We start from the raw sequence: 23,168 nt of genomic DNA on the forward strand, positions 1-23,168 counted from the left end.
TATCTAAATATTTTAGGGTTTTTTTCTTAATGTGACGAAAATATACAACAATACACGATTTACAAAATTTAGTTTACTTTACAACTAATATTGTGATAATGTACAAAATACAAAATATTTTTATAGTCTTAGTCAAAATTCTTAATATCTTGTCTAATTTATAAAGCTAGTTAGATGAATGTTAGTAATGCTTAATTTTTTAGTGACAACACGTGACTATTGTTTTGTATTTATGGCCTGTTAAATTACAGAAGGTTAGGCCGTTTAAGAATGCATGTGACCATACAACGACTGTCTCTGGAGATGGTGAACTTCTGCGATTCTTCAGAAAACCTCAAAACTTTATATTTTCTAATAGTGCAAAAGTACAGAAGAAAGCACTGTCTAATATGGATATATACTACTACGTAAAAACACAACGGAAGTTTTAATAGCAGATTCGGCGTTATTTACCTACTACAATCTTTATTTTAAGAAAATTGTTATAATGGATTTGAATTCATATTATAATTCTATTTGACAAACTTGTCAGTGTTTGAATTATAAATTGGACTTGTATATTTTCTGTTATGCTCTTTCTCGCATACCTAAGTCTCTTTTCCACACTAGAATAATTAGAAATCTACTAGTCTAGTTAACACCTTATAGAATTGCGTTTCACGTTGATCACACTTATAGACTTCATAAGCAATATTTGGTTAATTATTTTAATTGTACTATAATCATTACAAAAATATGAAATGCTTTTAGGTACAGTATACGTATTTGTCATACGATATTATATCATACATGTACATATAGTCACTATTGCATATATACATATAAATATTTATTACAGCAACTAAATCTAATTTATATAAAAATAAATTAGCTTCCTTACATAATAATTTTAATATATATTTAGCTTTCAATTACAATATCACAGATATATTTTATCGGAAACTATAATTATTTTCTGTGTACTTGTAAATTATTAAAAAAATATTTCTTGTAAAAACGTAATGTTTTATAATGCACCTGAACACAACTTTTTAAATATTATGTCCGATCAGATATCTTATTTATATCAAATTATTCACATAATGTCTAAAAACATTACATGTACAGAAAAACAGTCGAATTGTTACAATATTAGATGAAATAAAACTATGATATTAAACATATAATAAATGAAGCAAATATATATATAAGCGCACAAATCTTTTAACTTTTTAACTTTAACTTACGGAGATCGATTTTTTATCTCGGTCAGATGAAACTACTGTTTCACATCAAGCTATAAAATGAGAAACATTATTTAAGAGAAATTCATGCCTTCTGGATTTGCTATTTCTTCCTAATAATCAGATTTTCACACCTACAAGTATCCATTGATTTCTGTGTCTATGAAAGTGGTAGCATCTACGTTTATTACTAATATATTACTAATAAATAACGCATTTAGTTCACTGCCTGCATATATGTCAAATGTATTTTTGTTTTGATCAAGAAAAAATATATGAAAAAAGCGTTACATGGTAGAGTAGATATCGTGGGTGCGATATGTAGGCGCCTGCATCGGCTGAGAGTCGCCGCAGCAGGCGCAGGGCAGTCAGCGTGTTGGGGAACGCCGTGCAACACGAAGCAACACTGGTCCAGCGCGAACGTCTTTGAATAGCCTAATCGCTTCACCGTGTGTCAGCCCTGCCGTTCCACGTCCATTCACTGACACTATTTCGTCACCTGGAACATGATTAGATTCTAACTCAAATTCATTCCATTATAGATCAGGGTTATTACTAGTAACAAGCATATTCCCATTGCAATGTAGAATGTTAAGACGACACTGTGAATAATATTGTTGATTTCATCATGATGGGCTGACTGATTTAATGTTATATCCCCATATGTCATTAGTATCTCACCAGATTATAACCTTAACAAAGCAAGGAACCCCATTCCGTTATTACTCAGTAAATATTGCCTAAATAATAAGAGATGAGCGCTATTTTTCATCAGTATATGTACAAGACTGTTTAGCCGTTTGAGTTTAATTGAATTAATATTCAACAATGTAATGTTAACACTGCAAAGTATACTTCACATTTATCGTGAGTAAATAGTGTTCTTTAGTAAATTTATTACTGGCAACTTTTTTACAACAAGTTTAAATTGAAAGACACAAATGTCTACAATTACAAATAATTCGATTTTTCTAGAAAGCAAAGACAGGTGCACAATAGCCGTTATAAATGTAACGGGCAGGTGTTATCTCCGTTACTTTTATTATGGAACATGCACCTTGTAGCAAATAGCATGATATATAAACAGAGTTTCTTGTATAAATTAATTAACAACAGACATTTTAAAATATATTATCATACTGACCGTTTTTATTGCAATATTATCAAAAACTAAAACAATTTCAGAGATTGTACTACGAAGTTAATAACATGACATAATTTGAGTATATATTTTAAACATATTTAGGTTGAATATTCAAATATGTAATTGAATAATAAATTATTTAAAATAAATATATAAAAACCCTAAACCATTGTCATTCTTTTTTCTTCCAAATGATTCATCACTTACTTTTTCTAACCCACGAAATTGGTTTTATGTATTGCTTATAGTAATTGATTGAGCCAACCTTCTCGTAATAATCCAGATTCTGCCGCTTGTCCGTTATTAAATATAGTCTTGACAAATATTCCCATATCGCCTCTAGGAGAATCTCGACCACCTACTATACTGAACCCGAGACCCTTGCCACCCGCCGACTTCGTAAAGCGCACCTGAAATCACAAAATATAATATAAGCGTTAATAAATTATATAATAATACCTATATATTGATCTTAATTAATGGATTTTATATAATATATATTTATTGTGAATTTAATAGAAAATACGATGTTACTTTATACCATCTGGTATAAAGTAATAACCATCAACTACAATAGATACTTATATAAAGTTAATAAGGTCTTTTATGGGAATGAAAATTAAATTGTATAATATCATATTAAAACATATTTAAATAAATAAAAAATAGTATTAAGAAACACTTATTGAATAATTAGCCTATTAAATTGTGAAAGATTAATTTTGGCAGAGGACGTTATGGCGTATATGACGTTAGTTGTTCAGATAAGGAATTTTATAATTTAAGTATGTTAGATATATATACTACTTAAATGGTATTTGTTGTCAGTTCTTCTCAACTGAAGTAGCTAACCGAATTGGATGGTAGAGATAGTAATAAAAAATATGACGTGCACAAGAGGCCGAAAGGAATAATGATAATAAATAATTTTGAATTTGAGTTTGAATAACAACATGTAAAGCAACCTACTGCCCGCTGAAATAGAGAAGAGAGAGGTATATGCACAAGGATTTGTATAATCATAGCAAACTGGAAAATTAATGATACGATATATTATGTATGCATTGTATTAGTGTATATGTATATTACCTAAGTGTGTATTTATGCATAGGTAGTACTTAATTATCATTTGTCTAATTATTCATTCATTACATTTCATTAATACATTCATTGATTATTCATCGTAAGGTTCATGTCCCTCTATGTAACACAATAAACTAGCACATGTAAATCTCAATTTTTATAGAATTCATGACATCGTGTGTAACAATTTTATTCAGCTAATAACATAGGTACATATAGCAAATTTTATATAATTAATAAAATTTGCTCATTAGATATAATGAATAGGTTATGTGCTTAGTATCATTTTAACAACATAATTCAGTTATGTATCGGTTATAAATTGTATATATAATTAAATATGGATTGAATATCACAGTTACAGAATATTACACAGTAGTAACTTCAAGACAAGGTATATCTGCCTATAATTAATATTTGATTTCCAATTCTTGTTATATACTTGATCTATAACAAATATTTTACAATTTTGCATGTTGTTTTGGTTTTTCACTTTCAATCAGGTAGGTAGTAAATTAGTAGGTAGGGTAGATAGTAGAAAAAAATAAAAATGACAAATAGATACCTCAAATGTGTGCACATCCCTTGGCTCGGGTGCAGGTGGTCGTTTAGCTTGTTGTGACGATGGTGGAGCAGGTGGCGGGCGGGGTGTTCTAGGGGTCGCACTCACTCGTAATTCAGCGACACAATTACGCAGCTGCTGCAGAGGTTCTTGCCGTGCTTGAACACGAGGCAGCCGGTAAGGTTCTTCCCATAGATTCTGGGTATCAGGAGGCAGTCTATTATATCCATTTCTATATGGGGGCATGTCCAGTTCAACGTTTTCACTATAGGGACGACGGCTTCTACTTTCAGAATTATTTTTTCGTCTTTCTGGTAAATAGTTGTAATCGACTAAGTCTCGATTTTCGTCATCTTGATCTATCAATGGAGCACGATCTCTTGGTGCAGTTGTAGCTTTAGTTCTATAAACGTTCGGAGAGCTACACCTTCGTCGTAATGTGGCACTTTGTCTCGGTGGAGAGGGGGAAGATGGTTGTCTTATTGTACCAGTAGGACTAGGAACATAGAAAGTAGCTGGTTGTTGTGGAGGTGGTGCTAGAACATCGTGAGCAGATAGAGCTCGTCGACGCAAACCACCCCCTAACTTGCCAAGGGCACGTAGTAAGTCCGGTGCTCCGCTGGTGACCCGCAGTGACGCAGTGGTGTACACTTTGCCGCGATGTCGAAACGACAACTTGGACGGTGGCGCAGGGGAACAATGTGGCGGAGGTCTGGGAGGCGATGGTGAACATCTAACAGGACTCGCTTCCCGGTTTCCAGAACCAGGCCGTAGTCGCGAACAACGACGTCGTAGCTTACGCCATCTTTGTGACAAATTTGCGTTCCAGCTATCTTCTGTAATTTGAAAAGTATTCTGTGAGAAAACTTTCTAAACTAGCTACAAAATATGTGATAATGATTGAATATTGGAAACAAATGTTTGTATAAGGCAGTAGATAAACAGGAAATGAGAATAAAGTGTACACACATAGTTACCTTTCTTATTAGTGTCTACGTCGGAAGCGTAATCATGCGTGCGCGGAGGTGGCTGTGCTGGCGGCGATGCAGGCGCTGCGAAGCTGTGACGTAGTGGGGTCATGCGCAGGAGTCGCGGTCGGTCGCTGGCACCACGCGAGGCCCATGCTGGTGCCCCCATTACAAAGTCAACTGTGGAATTAACCAGAAAAATAACTCAGTTATGATTAATAACATTAATTTTTCTTTCAAAATTCTACTAGGTATAAACTGTATATATAAATAAAATTGGAGTTTCTGTTTGTAATATTTAAATAACCGTTTTTTACTATATGCATGTGAATAAATACGGTAAATATTTCAATACTTAGGATAATTGCAACTAATTATTATTAGTAGATGTGAACATTGCTACTACTGGGCTTAAAAACGATTATATTAAATTATATATATTATATATAATTTAAATATAATAACTTATATGTTACTACCTAATCGCCCCGTCTTCGCACGGCTGTACATATATTAGGTATATATATAAATCTTCCTCTTGAATCACTATATCTATTAAAAACTGCTTCAAAATCTGTTGAGTAGTTTTAAAGATTTAACCATACCTAGGGACGGACAGACAACGACAGCGACTTTGTTTTATACTATGTAATAATGATGATGATATATGACTTAGATAAAGTAATATGTAGTTACTGTTTCTCCTCATAAAGGCACAAGTGCAAAGTGGTGGCAAATGAAAATACTTTCTGAATTTACTGAACTGCTTCCTGATATAATTTTATTTGTTAAAATAACCGGAATACTTAATATAATGAAAATTCATTCCTGTTATGAACATGGGCTTGCACAAACAATGGCGGGAAACAAATATTTTTCAATTGAGCCTTGATTGAAATTTTAAATTGATCCTACCCATTAGCTATAAATCTATATATTATTATTTGAAATAAATATAAAAATGAAATTCGATATATCGAAGCATACAATATTCCGTAAACAGTTATATAGCACAACTGTTAAAATATTACTGTAAATAATTGATACCGTCAGATGTTAGACGGTACAGCACCAAGTAACCATCAGAAGATGCGCAGCTCGAGTGTAATAACCCAAATTATCACGCACCGCTAAATATAGGACCCACTTGTCATTACAAGGCAATGTTGTTATTATAGTTTAAGACCATTCAGAACTATATCCTCAAGATCAACCGCTTTATTAAATGGTAGCGGTCGGCAGTATAATTATTTAAGTATTCAGATACTTAAGGATAAATCTTGTATGATACATGCAGTCTCCATATTACTGACACCTACACAGCGTGGGATTAGTTCGGTAAATAGCCAACGTCCGGTGGTCATGGTGTTCTAAATTCAATAACTTGGGTCAAGTGATAAAATTTTAGAATTATTATAATAGTAGACAAGTAGTAGTGATCTATAATAGTATTGAACACACATTATTTTCTTTATTTAAGAATACGTATAATAATAGAAAGTTTGATGAGCATTTTTGAGAACAAGTATATGGCTATTAATACTGTTTAATAAAAAAAAGATTACTACTGGAGCAAAATTAATATGGTACAAGTATACCAGCAACGTCAGCAAAAGTTAAAGATTATAGACATATCATATACAAAGAACAAGAGTGTTATTGGAAATAAGATCGAAAATCACAATCTATTCCACCATGAGAATGCCATAAGTATATATTTAAAATCAAGTCTAATTACTTTTAATTTTACAACGATATCGAATAATTACTATCATCTGGAAAATAGAAAACCACAATTTTTGTTTCTAACAGAACGGTGTGTGAAGCCTAAATATTAGGATGTCATAGTAAAGTTAGTAATAACAGTATAGTAGATAGTTACACAAATTCCTGACTAGTGACAACAATGTTTAATTAGTGAGACTGGCGGTGTCAACAGACGATGCGTGTCGAAGTCCGCCAGCGCGGCCATCGCTGCTACTTGTACCGTTGCGGATATCCGTTCGGCAACTGCGCTCTCCATACTAAATACTTTTATTTTACCAACTGTTATCATAGATTTATGAGCCGCATAGCATGATTTTTCTGTGAACTGTGGAGAATCGTGAAGAACGTGCATGTACGGAAATTACATTTTATTGTTAATGTCGTAATCCAACCAATCCATTATTTCGTTCCACTTCTAAAGTTGATAAAGTTTATATATTCATGTTAAGGTAGTGTTAAATATCACAATACGCTATATAATAATGACCTATAGAATTAAGCCTAGAAATGGACTAGTCCAAAGTTGAATTAAAAACACGTTGATGTAAATATGTATACATAATAAAATATTACAAATGTAAAAATGTTATCTAAATATTCTTATCTTTTTACAGGAAATCTGAACTGACCTTAATTAAATTTGACATTATTATATAGGTACATACACATAAACCGTCTATAATAATATAACCTGGAATTAGATGTTTGCTAAGAGACAGCTAATTGTTAGTAGAAGTATATGCGAATGTTGAAATTATATGTGTTTATAGCAATTTGTACGTTTTTTAAACAAATATATTCTTGCTGAAGCGTCCTGATTATTATTTAAACTGATATTGTGATTGAAAAAATTTAAGAAATCAATATCTGTCATAATAATTTGCAACCTCAAAAGCAAATAGCAAAATGTGTAGTCTATTAGAAATTCGTGATTTCTAATTTATGATTGAATAGTAATAATATGAAAAATATACTAGATTATGATATTTAATTCTGCACATTAGTAATTATTTGTTAATCAGTTGCTTAGATAATACCCTATTTTTATGTGCTAGGAACTGTTAACGTTAACAATGTAAAAAGCCAATAAAGTTAAGTAATGGTTATTAATTCTTAGGGGGGCATGGATGTCGACCGCACAACGCACATTAATTTCCGAGGAAACAGGGATCTGTGGACATTGGCGTGTAATTAAATGCCGATGTTCTGTGAAAAGACGATCTTTATATTCGATAGATGCGTCGGATATCGATTGCACTGGGGGAAGTTTTCATCAATATTAACGGAAAAACTTACGTTGCAGGACCCTAACTGAAATAAAAATGTTCCTATCTGTGTTTATATACGTAAAGGTTATTTTTAGCAAGCCTAGGATATCAAATCAAAAATAGACAGAGCTATTATTTTATTATTATCGTACTCTGTTGGATATGGGTCTGAATATAAAATTTCTTTTTCTAGTATTGGTGATTGGTTGCTAAATTTGAGGATTAAAGGTAGTGTGTAATAGTGTAATAGTGTGTAGTAGTGAAAGGTAATATTTGTATCATTTAACTATTCTAGGAACAGGATTGAAGTCACAGTATGATTAGATTAGTTACTCAACAAAACTTTCAATAAATTTAAGTTACCTTGTAGACTGTTATTGTGAGACAAACTTATGACCCACATCAATTTCTTGTTGTTATTTGTTGTGTTTTTTTTTATTTCATATGTAGTTTTATTAGACACATGCATTATAAATCTTAACTTAAGTATTAATTGTAACTTAAACTCAAGCATACTATCAAAATTAGTTTGGTAGTTCAACAATTAAATTTCAGTACTGATCATAGAAGGTAAAAATGTTAAGATATAAAAAATCTATAACTCCACAATACTGCAATAAAGGCTGTACAATTTGCAATAACACACACATTTATGTTGGAAACTGACATTAATTTTCTGGTAGTCCCGTTGTGAGCTAAATTTGGCGGTATCGTGGCGCAGTGGTCAGTGCTCTTCCGGCGCCTCGTTTTGTCGTTAGCCTATCATTCCTATACCCTAAACAGCCTGGTTAAATGACAACACGTAACTAGCTAGCCAAGTCTGAGTTAGGTACCATACGAGCTCATCAATGGCTATATTGCTAATAAAACAAGTCATTTGCATGTACATAATTAGGTCACTGAGGATGTTTTGCTATGGTTTGAATATAAGACAATTATTGAATTCATACTATTATTATATATGCGAAACAGAGTATCTCTGTTTGAACTATAAATATCCGCTATAATCTATTTAATGAAATTTAACCTGAAAGACCAAGAATCCCAAACAAATATAGGCTGTCCTTCATCTCAAAAAAGTAGCCGAAGACTTGGGAAATCGTCGGTGATATTGTACTATCGACACCTAACTTGTGTCAAATCTATACTTTCTAGGCAAGCCATATGTCAGGTTATCACTTCATACCATAACAACATTGCTATAATCAATATTAATTTATTTAGTCTTATCTTTTAAGCCGTATAGCAAAATTGGTAGGTATGCAATTTATAAAAAGAAATCTTATTTCACTTTGTACATTTATATTTTAGTCGCAGTTGTGTGTTGTTGTGATGTTTAAGTCAGATCACAAAGATGTGATCTACACAATGGCGTTAATAAGCGATTTTCTCATTTTTTAGCAAAGCTACAACATCATTGTATCTATTGGGAGCAACAAGTCTACTCCTAACTCCCACGCAATGTACCTATACGTTGTACTCTGATCAGATTTTTCTGTTACAGATTGGAAAGTATGCGTTTAGACCGGAAGTGAAATAATAATACCGTAGTCTGGTCACAACAAAATAATTTCAATCGCATTATTAACACAAAAACTACTGGTCAGATCTAGATCAAATTTATATAGGACCACAAGAGAATTATCAGCTTTGTATAGCTAAAGGAACAGAGGTAATGTTTACCTAAAAACTCAGTCCCATTAAGTCCTTCCTCTTATTTTTAATTTAAGTAGAGTTGCAATTTTTTATTTAAATAATAAGCTACACCACGATACCATAAAATTTGTGTTTTATGGTAATATTTAGTTATAAAACTACTTACGCAAACCGGTTTAAATTATACGTATAATACTAATTGCTAGCATGCTCAAAATACAACCAAATATTCTACTGTCAGCATCCCCGGGGAATGAATCCCCTATCTAAAATATACGATAACATTGAAAGTACGAGTAGTATTCATAAAATTTGTTGAGAGGGTGCAACGACTGTTCGGGGCAGCTTTGAACTCAAGTGGTAGCTGTTGTTCATATTATGGATGTTCAAGTGGTCAGGACGGCACTCTATAGATATACATAAATAGAGTAAAATGGATAGACATAAACGTTTGAAATACTTACTAAATAAGTATTTCGAGTACACACACATAGTTTAAATAAGTAGGTACATACCTACTTATATATTTATCTTATAACTAGTCAAGTCTCTTTTTAATAAATTAATTTTCCCAATTTTGTTTAAGTGATTTGGAAAAATAACTATTTGACCACAGTGATCAGAAGGAAGGTTGTTTATTATTATTTTATCTAAATACTCACTGTTGCTAAATATGTTATATAGACGTGGTAGTGATCGAGTGGGAGATATATAGTGAATATTATAAAAAAGAACATTATTATTACATAATAATAATGTTCTTTTTTATAATATTCACTTATCAATAATATTCACTCATATCCATAAAAATTACGTCATAAAAATACTTTAATAAAATAAATGAGAATAGAAAAAATATTTATTATTATTATGTTATTTTGAACACTTCTGTTAACACTCTTGTAAAAAAATATTTTATTGCTCCACTAAATTGTGGTAGTATTATTACTACTTATACTTTGACGACCTGAGTGGTCTAGCAGTTTAACACACCGCTTTACTTCCAATGGTCGCAGGTTTAATTTCTCGTACGGTGAAAATATTTGTATTTATGATTATTTGTTTCAATGTGTATTAGGTACGTATAAATTTACAAAAAACTATATAAGTATTATATCTTGAAGCTCTGCTTACCGTGCGACTAGATGGCGCTGTGTTAATCGTCTAGGGTTATTTATTTATTAGCATGATCCTTACAACAAAATTGTCATTTGAAGTAAAGTTTGGAACATGTACTCGTATGTAAACTCTATGTAAATCGAGTAACGTATTATTATGGCGACATTAAAACAATAATCTATACATAAAATATAAAAGTTCCTGATTGCTGTCTATAAAGATATATGGGAAAAACTATTATTGGGGGATTTTATCAACTAAATAGACACTAAGTCAAAGATTGCTAGTATATTTATCTGTTTATCTGTTTGCGGTAATCTCTAAAATGCTTAAAGTGATTTACGTAGAATTTCACAAATTTATGATAGTGAAACTGCAATTGGTATTTAATAACTGGTAATTAATAGACTTTATTTAAAAATTTGTGTATTTATTTCAAATGGTTCCTATTGTTATTGCGAATAACATGGTGCCCTGGTAAGAAGTCGCAGGCTGAACTAGTCATAAGTTAGTTATTTCTATTCTGTATGTAAAATATTTAAAAAAATGAGGAACTATGTAAAATGTCTATCATAAAAATTCTATAGAATCCATATATACCGTTACGTAAGTACAGTTCCGTTCAGTCTTGCAAAGAAATGAATAGGGAATAAAAAGGAGTTGGTTGCATGGTGTTCGATATGGTCAGATAGGTAGGAGGCATCCATTAGATTTAATCATTACTACAGAAAAAAATATTTAAGTATACATTACATTTGCGGTATTGCTTATCATATCCTATGTAATTATACTACCATCATGGCAATCTTAGAGAAGTGGACGAAGTAGCAACTATGTGACGACATTAGGTTCTATCTATTTACCCCATATGACACGAAAATAGACAGACAGATCAATTATTCGACTACTATTAGAATAATAGAGTAAAAATGTTGTTTAAAGAAGTCGTATATTGTAAAATGTAAAATAAAAATGTGTATTGTGTGCCTAAAGGAATTTATAGTAAGTATATTTTGTAACGGGTCCGTGCCTGTGTTGCGCCCACACATATTAACGAAACTGAGATTTATGCATAACTACGAAAGCGACAGTGGCACAATAGGCCTAAGGAATGTGACCCGCGTCTCCTATATATAGACTGTTTGTGGCGCAAACACCTTGAACTGTGCGTTACTTTAAACAAATACTTCAACAAGAGTAGTGCTTCAAAATGAAATAGTCATTCTATTATACTATTTCATAAAGTACAGTATATGTTTTACGAAACTCGTAATCTATTATTTCTATTTCATACATTAGGCATTTTGCCTATATTAATTGTTTATTCACTAATATTATTAGAAAATATTGAAATTATATCCTAGGTTAGGTATTCGTACTTGACGACGAGTTTGATATTTTTATGATGTATATTTGAACTTACATTCACCAATGTTCTAATACTATTTCATATACATACATCTGCGTAATTTTTAAAATAAAAAATAAACCGAAACACCATTCTAAGTTGGTACAAAACTAACGTGATAATTTCAGTCAGTTAACTGATTCCTAGACGAATTTCTAATTATTTCGTCTCTATTCTATTCTATATTGCAGCTGCCAGCAGCGCTAAACCTGCCTGTTTAGTTCTGTAGGCAGCTGGTATGATGTAAGAAAAAACTACACTGCTTCTGTAACTAAAGAAATCATATATGAGTAAATAATACAGACATTAACGTTCTACATACCAAATAACAATTAATTTGTAATTATAAAGTTTCAAGACAACTAAGTCAATAAAAAGTCTTGCACAATTTGCAGATTTTGCCAAGCAGAAGAGTAAACGCCACTACACATCCTATGTGGTTTTAGCCTTCTCATGCTTAACCGAAATATCTCCTTTCGAAAGTATACACTATATCCTGAGAAGATAAAAACCATCGTTCCTAAGAATATCCTTCAATTCTTGTTCCTGAAGGACCTAAGTATCGAACTTTGAAAAAGGGCGACCATCTTTGAAATATATCTCTATAGGTTGTAGTGTTACAGGTCTTAACAACTGACAATAGACCAAAACCCTCAATAAAAAAAAGCCGACAAAGCTTTTGTCTTCGTCTTACTAACGCCCTCATATACCAATATTATTTAATTTATAATTATTTATTTTTCTTTACAACTTATAAGGCATAATTAAACAGCAATGATTTGTAATTGTCCATTATGCAACTTTATTTTACAGCAGAATTAAAATGCGCTGTTCTAGATTTGATCCCATCAAATGAATCTGGGAAATTACTTCTCGCTCTTACTATTATTATGTAGCGTGGCCTCATTTATTAAATTTCTTTCTTATGAGAAATTGTTTCTGTTCTGGTTTCATTATTTCATTAATACCTACTACTACCTACTATTACCTACTCATCGAACATATTTCGAAATTGTATTAAATTTAGTATGTAACTAGAACGATATATTAAATTTAGAAAAAATAAACCTAAAATAATGTTAAATAATAATCTTTATTTTATAATATATTATTTTAAATTCTAAACTAGAACTAACTGTAAGTATATACACACACTTTTAATACATACACGAATTTGACGCAAATTGATACATGATCTAATCATATTAATATGGTTTATGTTCGATGGTTTAGCCTCGCCCTGATGATATTGGACGTGCCGTTTATGGTTTTCGCGAAGATTTAGTTAAATGTCATATATTTCTGTAATTATTTGTATTCATTTCAAAACTAGAAACAATGGTATTAAGGATACATTTTAACATGATTTCTAATGTATCCTATTTCGATTATATAAAAAAAAATCCTCAGAATTTGGAAAAACAAAGTGACAGTTGCCTTATTTAAGCAGTAGTGTAAAAACATTTATTTTAATCGAAGGAACATATCTGTCATTTATTTAATTATTGAATTTTAGTGCATAATAGATGTAGTCAGAGAACTTGATAAGTAGGAACAAACGTAATTAAGTAAAGTAGAGAATAATAGAAAATACCTAGTCATACATATATACTGAGCATGACGTAAACGCAATATTTATTGAGGAACATCAATTATTAAGCTCTATTAAACGAAGTTCATACCATATAGAAATAAAAGACATGTAGCATTGTTACGAAAAGAACAGAAAAACAAGATGGATACTGATACAGCCGTAACTAAACTGTCTATTCATTATTGTGGACAAAAACTTCAATAAATGTTGACTGTTAAACTAAGATCTAATTTTAAATACAACTGTTTTCAGCTATTGTATTTAAATTTAAATACAATAGGTACGTGGTTTATAAAATTGTAATTTCATAAAATTATTTTATTACTCATTGTAGTGGATTAAACGTTAATTAGTAACGCGGAAAGTATAAAATATGGCCTTTTAAAATGTTGTACAGCGCTCTTTTTATTCGTCTTTCTAAGAATTTTGTTATGAATATGTATAGAATAATTAATTACTATGTAGTTAGTACTTTTTGCGGTCAAAATAGATGTTTGAAGGTCGGTATGGGTTCGAGTTTCTATTCTATAAAATTGATGAAACGTATTACACGTAAGCACTGACTTGCATAGAACTTTGTTCCAACAAATTCTCGACCTCAACGAAAGTTAAATATTACTTATTTGATAACAAAGACCCTTATAAGCTTTAGCAATGAAATTAAAAACTATACGTACTAAAAAAATATGTTTCTCGTGTGGTGCCGTTAAATAGATTTTTTTTTTCTGCGGGTGATACGTGAACAATACAAAGAATAATCAAAATAATTAGTATTTTTAGTGTAAGTCTTGTGTACTAAGTTGCCCGTCAGTTACCAAATCTTCCACGTGTAGGTTCCGCTGACGATGCGAAATGTACTTTATAAATGTATTGATTGATTTAATTTTCCATCGCAGAGGTAAATTTTCATAAATAAAGATTATCGGATTCGGATACGCGTACTTTAAGAATAAACCTGTATTCCAAAATTTATAAACCTTTGAAATTCTATCAAGAAAACGATTTTATAAGTATAGTCTGAGTGAAGATTATGGTAAGTACATATAATACGGTAGAAGACTAACAAGAGAGTGGGTCGAACCGATGCGGCTGATGGATGGATGGCTGACGATTAAGTTTCGCCGCGACGTCGTATGTGGGACACCATTCAAGGTTTCGCAACAGTAAAAGTACCTGCCTACATAGGTCATAACGAGACGATATGAAATGCTTCAGACAGAGTCGAATTCAGTTACAATATATGATAAAGACTTGAAGTGTGTAAAGAAATGGCATTTTTAAATGTCATGCATGTTTCATTCAAACTTGTATTATAGCTGGGTTCTTATAGCTATTTTGGTGTACTATGGTTTAAAAACTTTCACCGAAATTATCTCATTTATAAATATCATACAGACATATTCGTAGACGTACTAGTGAGACGTAGTTATTACAAAATTTCGCTAATAACCTTCCCTCAAGGTATAAATGACTAATTCTGTCTTTATGTGTTTATTTCATCTGATCTTACAATAGTAAAACTACTCTTCCAGTATAGAATGATTATTCTTAATACATAGAGAGAATTCAGATTATCATCAGATCATAGTTCATCTATTCAGCAATGTGATCTACAAGGGCTCTTCTCAGGCCGGTCCGTTACTCAAAGATGGCATTGTCCGTGGTCATTATCAGGCGTGGGAGACCCGGAATTATACCACTACATCATGTTTATGTCCATATATGTTTAACATTATTTCTGAGCATGTATAATGTTACAGTCATAGGAAGAAACTATATAATGTATAAGAAACTAGATTCTGTATACATTATGTTATTATTGTTTTGTCAGAGAATTTGTGAAAATATGAGAGGGTAAGGTCTTTTTGAGTGCCATTTTAAAATGACTCAACAAGATTTAAAAATTATATTATTATATGAATGAAAGTAATAATTAAGCAGCATCCGATGAGCCTGATGCTAAGTAGGCACTGACAATTAATTATTAATTTAATTTGCTTATCGTTACTAAACTAACTTCATTACATATAAAGCTCTACTACCAATATAAAAAACAAACAGGGTTTTTTATTATAAAGGATGTTATTAACAATGCATTGGTAATTTGTGAACATATTTGGAGTCCTTTATATATTGCATTATAATTCAACTGAAGAGCACAAAAGTTCGCGTGACTGCATAAATTAAACAACACCGTGAAAGGTGAACCTTATATTGAAAGGAAGCTAATACCAAAATACAGTCTCGCAATTGCTTATTATAATATTATAATCAAGGACTTTTAAATCACAATTCAATGTACAAATAGAATGCTATAATTCTCAAGCTCCATATAGATAAACACGTTTGATCATCATCGAATTGTTATGGAATGACATTTCTATAAAAAATGGTAACTCAATCCTAGATTATATAAATGATATATGTAGGTTCTTAACTACTTCATACGCTATAATTTATAAGTACATATATAGAAAGGACATAATCTCATATATAATTTTGATTTCTCAATTTTTACTATTTTTTTTATACTGCAGCGAACAGTGAGTTCATTCGCAAATTATATAGTTATTGTTGTAAAGACTAATGAAGTTTAAATTACATATATGCCATCCCAAAGATTTTATGCACCGGTATAATTTAATAAATAAATAAAAAAGGTAACAGTAGGACTGTTACCTTTTAATCACAAAATATTGACTTTTAGTGTAAGACCAATGCCTTAGAATTAACTAATCCTAACATATTGGTCTTGCACAGATAGGACTTTTGGTTTTATTGCCACCAAGTATTATTTCAATTAAGGATTTTAATTTAACGTTACTATATTGTATGCTACGTGATATTTACTAATTTTAACAGTTTTTACCTACACAGTTTGAATAGAAGTGCTTTATTTAGTTGGCCGAATAATGTTTTTACTAATTTGGACCAAATTTTTAATTATTTTTAGATGGCTTTTTACGAAGAAGCAATCTAAAATTATATATTTGGAACAATGAAATTAACACGGTCGATAGTATATATATACTATTTTAATATAGGTGATTTAGAGAATATTAATGGTAAAATATTGCAGATTTGTTCTTCTAATCCGAAGAACCCACTTTGTTAGTCCTTATTTAGACCGTTTCAATCTGAAATAATGATGCTACACTTGCCATCTTAGGAGAAGTGAGCGGCTACTTAAGTTTTTGGAAGCGATATTAGCAGGTCGAATAAAATGACTCAGAAAGTTCATCATACGTTATTATTCGAATCGTTCCAACCGTTTAATATAACGGTTATTATTTGAATTAGGCGTTGTTGTTTATTATGTTTTAAATGGCAAAGGTTACATTTGGGCCTAGATATGCATGCATTTATGTAAATAAGTGATAATTTTTGTGATCTTTACACATATTTTTATTTAAGTAGGTATTAAATTGTTTAACAGATGAAATTGTGGTTTGAATATCATATAACTGTATATTCTAGTATAGATATATTAACCAACTTGCGACCGATTATTTACATAACAATATGTTTGATAACAATGAGATGGTTTAATCGTCTAATGGATTGCGAGTCACAATAGTACCGCGGTGTGCATACGGTATACGTAATAAAAGAGGGATGTGGGATGAATGCACGGCGGCGGCGAATCTACAATTTTACTGGATCTATAATGCTAAGTCAATATAGCCTTTGTGTCGTTCAAGATAGAAGTTAATTGGACTGTTTATAAATTTTTGCAATTACGTCTGCCGGAGTGTGATAGGCGAGGGGTTTATAGTACGTGGGGAAGTAAACCCTCGGACGGTGCAACGTTGCAAACGTTCCGTTTTTATACATTTTGTTTATCACCTTTCCAGTTGATTTACTCAGAATATAGATTACATAGAAATTCATTTGGTAAATTTAAGAAATTACGCAACTGTACGATATTTCTGCTCAGTAACACTTTTCAGGCTGTCAGACTTTTCCGTTACTGGTATTTACATATTGATAAGTATATATTGTAGTTTATGTACGTATTATCCTAATTTCGATGTAAAAAGTACCTACAATTGGTAAGAAATTAAACTAAATAATTTGAATGACTTAATACACAATACCTATACCTATGTATACAACTATATTTATTATTATTTTATCATTTTATTTATTAATGTAAAGTATTTATATATGTTGTATTAAAAATAACAGAGTAATAGTAATAATAATAGTATTCTCTTAACTATTAACATATATAAATAAATTATGTAAACTTAATTGCAGGCTTAAATGTTTTACCATATTTATTTGCTTACCTTCACAAGGAGACTTAATTTATCCGGACAATAGGTGATGATTAGGCATAAATTAAATCTTGATCATTTTGGTTATTTTTTCAATAATTTATTTCTAAAAACAAAACCATTGTTCACTGCACTAAATACACGGAATATCGATCGCGATGTTTCAAATGCACTCTCGTCAAAACCAGACGCTGTATATTGTACCACGCTCGAGGTAGCGTTCGCTTCAAGCGAATGTCGACTTAATACTAAACTAACCTCAAACAAAATAACGCGCGCTGTGCTCAAGAATTGTTATTATGCTGCTCATACACCGTATGTAGGGTTCAGTAGGAAATATAAATTAGTTATATACTGAACCCTTCGAATAAACGGAGCCAAAGGTATCACAGAGGGGAGCTTAGCACCGATCACTATCGATTATTTTTTGTGATACAGATGTGGTTTAAAAGAAATAGAATTAGTTACAGTTTTTATTATTGAAAGAAATTATTATTTTTTAAATTGAATATGTTTTATAAATATTAGAACTAGATCGTTTTGTAAAACATTAATGTTAATATACTAAAAAAGACGTTTCCTGTAAGCAGCGCACCTAAATTGATAAGAATTTGTATACCTACCTACATTAGTTCTTAAATGTGGAAACGCAGAACTTGGACAAATTTCTTATCAGTCCGATAAGCAACAATACTTTTGCTGTATTAACAGAGTTAACGTAAGTCCATAAACGCTCCAATTATTTTTTTATTTTATCAATCGCTTGTCTGTTACTGTGAAGAAAAGGAAAAAAATATGTTTTTTAATTAAGTAAGCAGGTAGATAACAGAAACATGTTTAAAAAAACGTTTTAAGAATTGTTGAAGAATGGCGACAATTCGGATGATACTTTGGTAGAAAAAAAGAGCTGTTAAGGCGACTATTTGTGTAAGTACCTGCGCCGGAGCGTCTCCTTGAGAGCCCATGCTATCCCATTGAAAGCATTCAAGCGTGTGAAATGAATGGTTTTAAACAGTCATGGTATAAAACCTGCCCAAAATTCTTACTGTTGATCATTAAGGTATCCATAGGCAAACTATACTGCAATGCTTTTGATACGCGTAGGTACCTAATTGTATAATATTGATAAACTAATAATAATTTACCTTCACGACTATTTTCCTAGATAGGGTGGTCGGAGGCATTATGAACTGTCGACCTTTCGGTGAACGCAACACAGTCACGCCCACATTTCTTTTGGTTATATCATGTTTGACTCCAACCTGGCAGGAGGCGAGCCGATCTCAGTCTCTCGAATAGTTGTTGGTGTTTCTATGATTAGTTCGAATTGAACTCATGACATTTGAGGACTAAAAAAGTCGTGGCCAAGTGTTTGAACATTGATTATATAAGTGTTATAGTAGTGATAGTTAAGTATGATAGAGACAATAGATATAACTTAATAGCTTAAAATTTCGTAGAGGTCATAATTCTGAAACCAACAACAATGACATGTATTAAGAACAAAATGCTCATTCAATATTGGTTTTCTAATATATTTAGCAGTTGGTAATAAATAATAAACTCAGCGAAGGTCTATACAGGAGTGGGAAGAGAACCCACGATCGTTAATATCTTATTTATCAAGTGTGGCGTCTGCAAGGCTATGCTCTCCGTTTATGAACAATGGATTTGGTTAACAAAGAAAGGTAACTTAAGTCCTTATAAAATGTTATGTTACGGAGAACTGACTTTTTGGATACTTTCTAATTTTGAACCCCACAATATATTTTAAATTTAATTTTATAAATTAGATATGTACTTTACATTGCATTATGGGGAATAATAAAGAGGTCATTAAATCTTTAAAGTAGTGATAATAAAAATAACTAATTTGTTCATTTCATGAAGATAGTGATGCAATTTTTTATCGAACTAATCTAATTCTGTAAGCCGCAGCTGACCTTTATAGCGTTACCATATGTCTCCTCCCGCGGGTTTGCATCTGCACTCGCCACCTTACGATAGGTGGCGAGTGCAGGACTTATGGAGCGGCTGAAGGCCAACTTCTGCCTGACGGATACGACTTTAGTCTGAGGGTATCGCTAGGCTCTACCTCGGCTGAGATCGTCGTGTGATCCCCGTTTGAATTGGCCGGGGGATCGATCGGCGATATATAGAGACTTACATAGATCTTAAAAGTGCACTAAGTACGTAGTACTAACTAGTAAAAGTACTTTTAAGATCTATGTAAGTATTATATATATATATGTATATATATAAATATTTTTTTTATGTACATATCGGTCGTAGAGTAATATTATATAACCTTTACCTTTTTTATTCAAACTAGTAGTTCCTAAGATTATCCCGTTCAACCAAATAAAAGAAATAAACTCTTCAGCTTTATTATTTTAGTATATATAGATGTATAGTGCTTTTCTATGACCTCTGTGATTTATAAAATAGTCGTTAACTTTTTCTAGGTATGAGCACGATATTCGTGGTTCGGGTAGCGGCGCGTGTTTCCTGCTCGCGCGCACCTCGTTCGGGCACGTGCACGACTCCTAACATGCGTGCTGATGGCGATGAAGCCTGCATCTACCAAACATTGTTACAGCATGATCAAAACTGTTAATATACTTTGGCGGATTAACACAATTAAATAAAGCACAACTAACTCCCATATATCACTAAATTAAAAAAAGTCACAGAATTTATGGTTCGTAATTCGCCCGGTATCTACAGACTCTACATTTCTATTCTTTTTAACTTTACCATGATATTATACAAACCCACTAACCTCTCACTGTACAGTGTGAGTCTATCCTTAGACATATATAATAATCTATTAACACCATGCTACCGGGCACGAGTCTTTCCTTATAACCTATCATTACCTTTACTGCACATGCGAATTAATACAATATGTTTATATCTCTAGTTTTCCTTTAATTGCATTAGTGTATAGTATTTATTGAGAATTTAGCAATGTAGCATTCAGATCGATCTACTGGTAGTTCATCTATTAATTACCAATGAATTTCAGGAAGCGGTTGCACCACAAAATTTTTTGCAATTAAAATATGTTGAATAAAACTTACTATAATAAATAAATAAATTTCATTAAGAACAAAACAACTTTTCTTCTTCGTTATAAGAATGAGCTAATATTTCAGTACAGTAATAAAATAATAGCTATTCAGCTCTACTAAATTTAATTTATGGATGTTTTATATAAACTCTGTACAGTGTGTTCGTGCCGATTAGATTATATCAGACTGTATAATGTTTTGGTTTAAAGCACGATTGGTAGGTGGTGTGGGCAGGCCGTTTATTTTGTATGAACCCTTTTGAACAAGCTCAAACGTTTTGACGGTGTAATGAAAGCTTTTAATAATCTTAATGATTATAAATTTCATCATAAGTATTAATTTATGATTACGTTCCGGAAAACACTTAACAAGTATTTGGACAAATTTTGTAAGGCTATAGGAGATAGTCTTTTGATTAAAAAGAATATATCCGAATCGGAATTAGAGGTAATAGAAAAATATATGCATACATTTATATAATCCTCATGCATAATTGGAATAACCTATTATTAACCCAATGTTGATCAAGGGTCTAAAAGTTTTTATAAGAGGTGGTTTTAGTCTACTATCAGTATGAAGGCGAGGCAGCTTGGTACAATATTAGGCAACATTGTAAGTTTTCCTTCAAACGACGCATTTGTTCTTTGTTCCACTACTCGCTAATTACGACATCCTTGGGATGACAACCAACGGTGACACATTGTTTCTCCGTGACACGGAGAATACCTATCCACCTTATACCAATTATTACCGCTGCTGAAATATTTGCCTCCCCTCCGTTTTGCACTGATGCTTTTAGTTCTCACGAGTTTTTGTCGCCTTTGTATTGCAGAAAGCGGCTCACGAAGTAGGTACCGTCTCGCCACAGAGCCGGAGTAATGATCGCACCAACACTCCATAATGTTAAAACCCGGCTTTGTTTTAATTCACAGTTGGCTTGTGTTATTGTTCCGGCCGAGTGCATTGTACGCCAGTCGTAGCTACCACGGCAATCAAAATAGGAGCACGTGCCCTCAAAACAACAGGGGCGAGAAATAAAAATCAACCCAAAGGTTATAATAAAATCTATTTTTGTATATTATTTGTTTATCTTTACGGGATTCTTCGTCTGATAAAGTTAAATCCATAGAATTTCTCAGAATATCAATATTATGGTTTATTTTTTATACCGTGAGGGTGGTAATAATGGAAATAAGCATACGTGCTAATAGTCTATAGCAGTGAAGTATAACAAGAATTACAAACTTGCCATTAAAAAAAAATTATGACCAAAGTAAAGAGTGTTCGTTCGTGGATTGTTGTTTAAATAAATAACAGTGACAAGGAAAAATGGTTTGAACACTTTGAACTCTTTGTAATATTGGTTCTTACGCCCACAGGTCATTGTAGTTATACAAAAGACATTTCAAATAAACATCTTCCACATCAAGGAGTTCTTAGAAAGTTTTTACCACTCCAGGGTAGATGTTGGAACGCAATTTAAAAATCACAGCATGCGATACAATGACAATAGTACAATATACTATAATATTTATACTCTTGACATAAAACTGTATCCTAACCACTGGGCATTAATGCAATAATTTATTAATGCATTATTTACTCAAAATCACATTAAATAATTATAATTATAATTGTTAAGTACCAAATTAGGATGTTCCCAGTTCGATCGTATGATTGTATTTGTGTGTTGTTCACGATTTTTTCAAGTATGATGCAATAATACATTTTTATTATGATCATTAGTCTGATTTATGTTTGCATGAATTAATTTATTGAATTGAATGTCAAGATTAACTTTATTTCAAAAAGCAAAGCTGGACTGCATTATAAAATACTATCGCTACCCGCGGTTTGAATGAAAGTATAACCTATGTGTTATTCTGATGTATAAGCTATATTACTGCAAAATTTCATCAAAATCGGTTCAGTAGTTTTTGCGTAAATGTGTAACAAACATCCATCCATACTCACAAACTTTCGCGGTTATAATATTAATAGATATTTTTAATAATGCATTTC

General features: G+C 31.7%; 1 protein-coding gene across 1 annotated transcript; it reads right to left on the reverse strand.

Annotated features, from left to right (window-relative positions):
* Nucleotides 1-351: 351 nt before the first annotated feature.
* LOC131845902 (serine/arginine repetitive matrix protein 1-like) lies at nucleotides 352-18,302 on the reverse strand. The gene is made up of 5 exons (XM_059195054.1): nucleotides 18,085-18,302; nucleotides 4,990-5,160; nucleotides 4,016-4,848; nucleotides 2,633-2,777; nucleotides 352-1,722 (listed from the first exon to the last, which is right to left on the reverse strand). The coding sequence occupies exons 2-5, from the start codon at nucleotides 5,147-5,149 to the stop codon at nucleotides 1,592-1,594; spliced, it is 1,269 nt and encodes a 422-aa protein (XP_059051037.1). The 5' UTR covers nucleotides 5,150-5,160; nucleotides 18,085-18,302; the 3' UTR covers nucleotides 352-1,591.
* Nucleotides 18,303-23,168: the final 4,866 nt, after the last annotated feature.

This window comes from Achroia grisella, unplaced genomic scaffold, assembly GCF_030625045.1.
Source record: "Achroia grisella isolate CSIRO2021 unplaced genomic scaffold, CSIRO_AGI_Agris_v1 utg487, whole genome shotgun sequence".
Classification (NCBI taxonomy): domain Eukaryota; kingdom Metazoa; phylum Arthropoda; class Insecta; order Lepidoptera; family Pyralidae; genus Achroia; species Achroia grisella.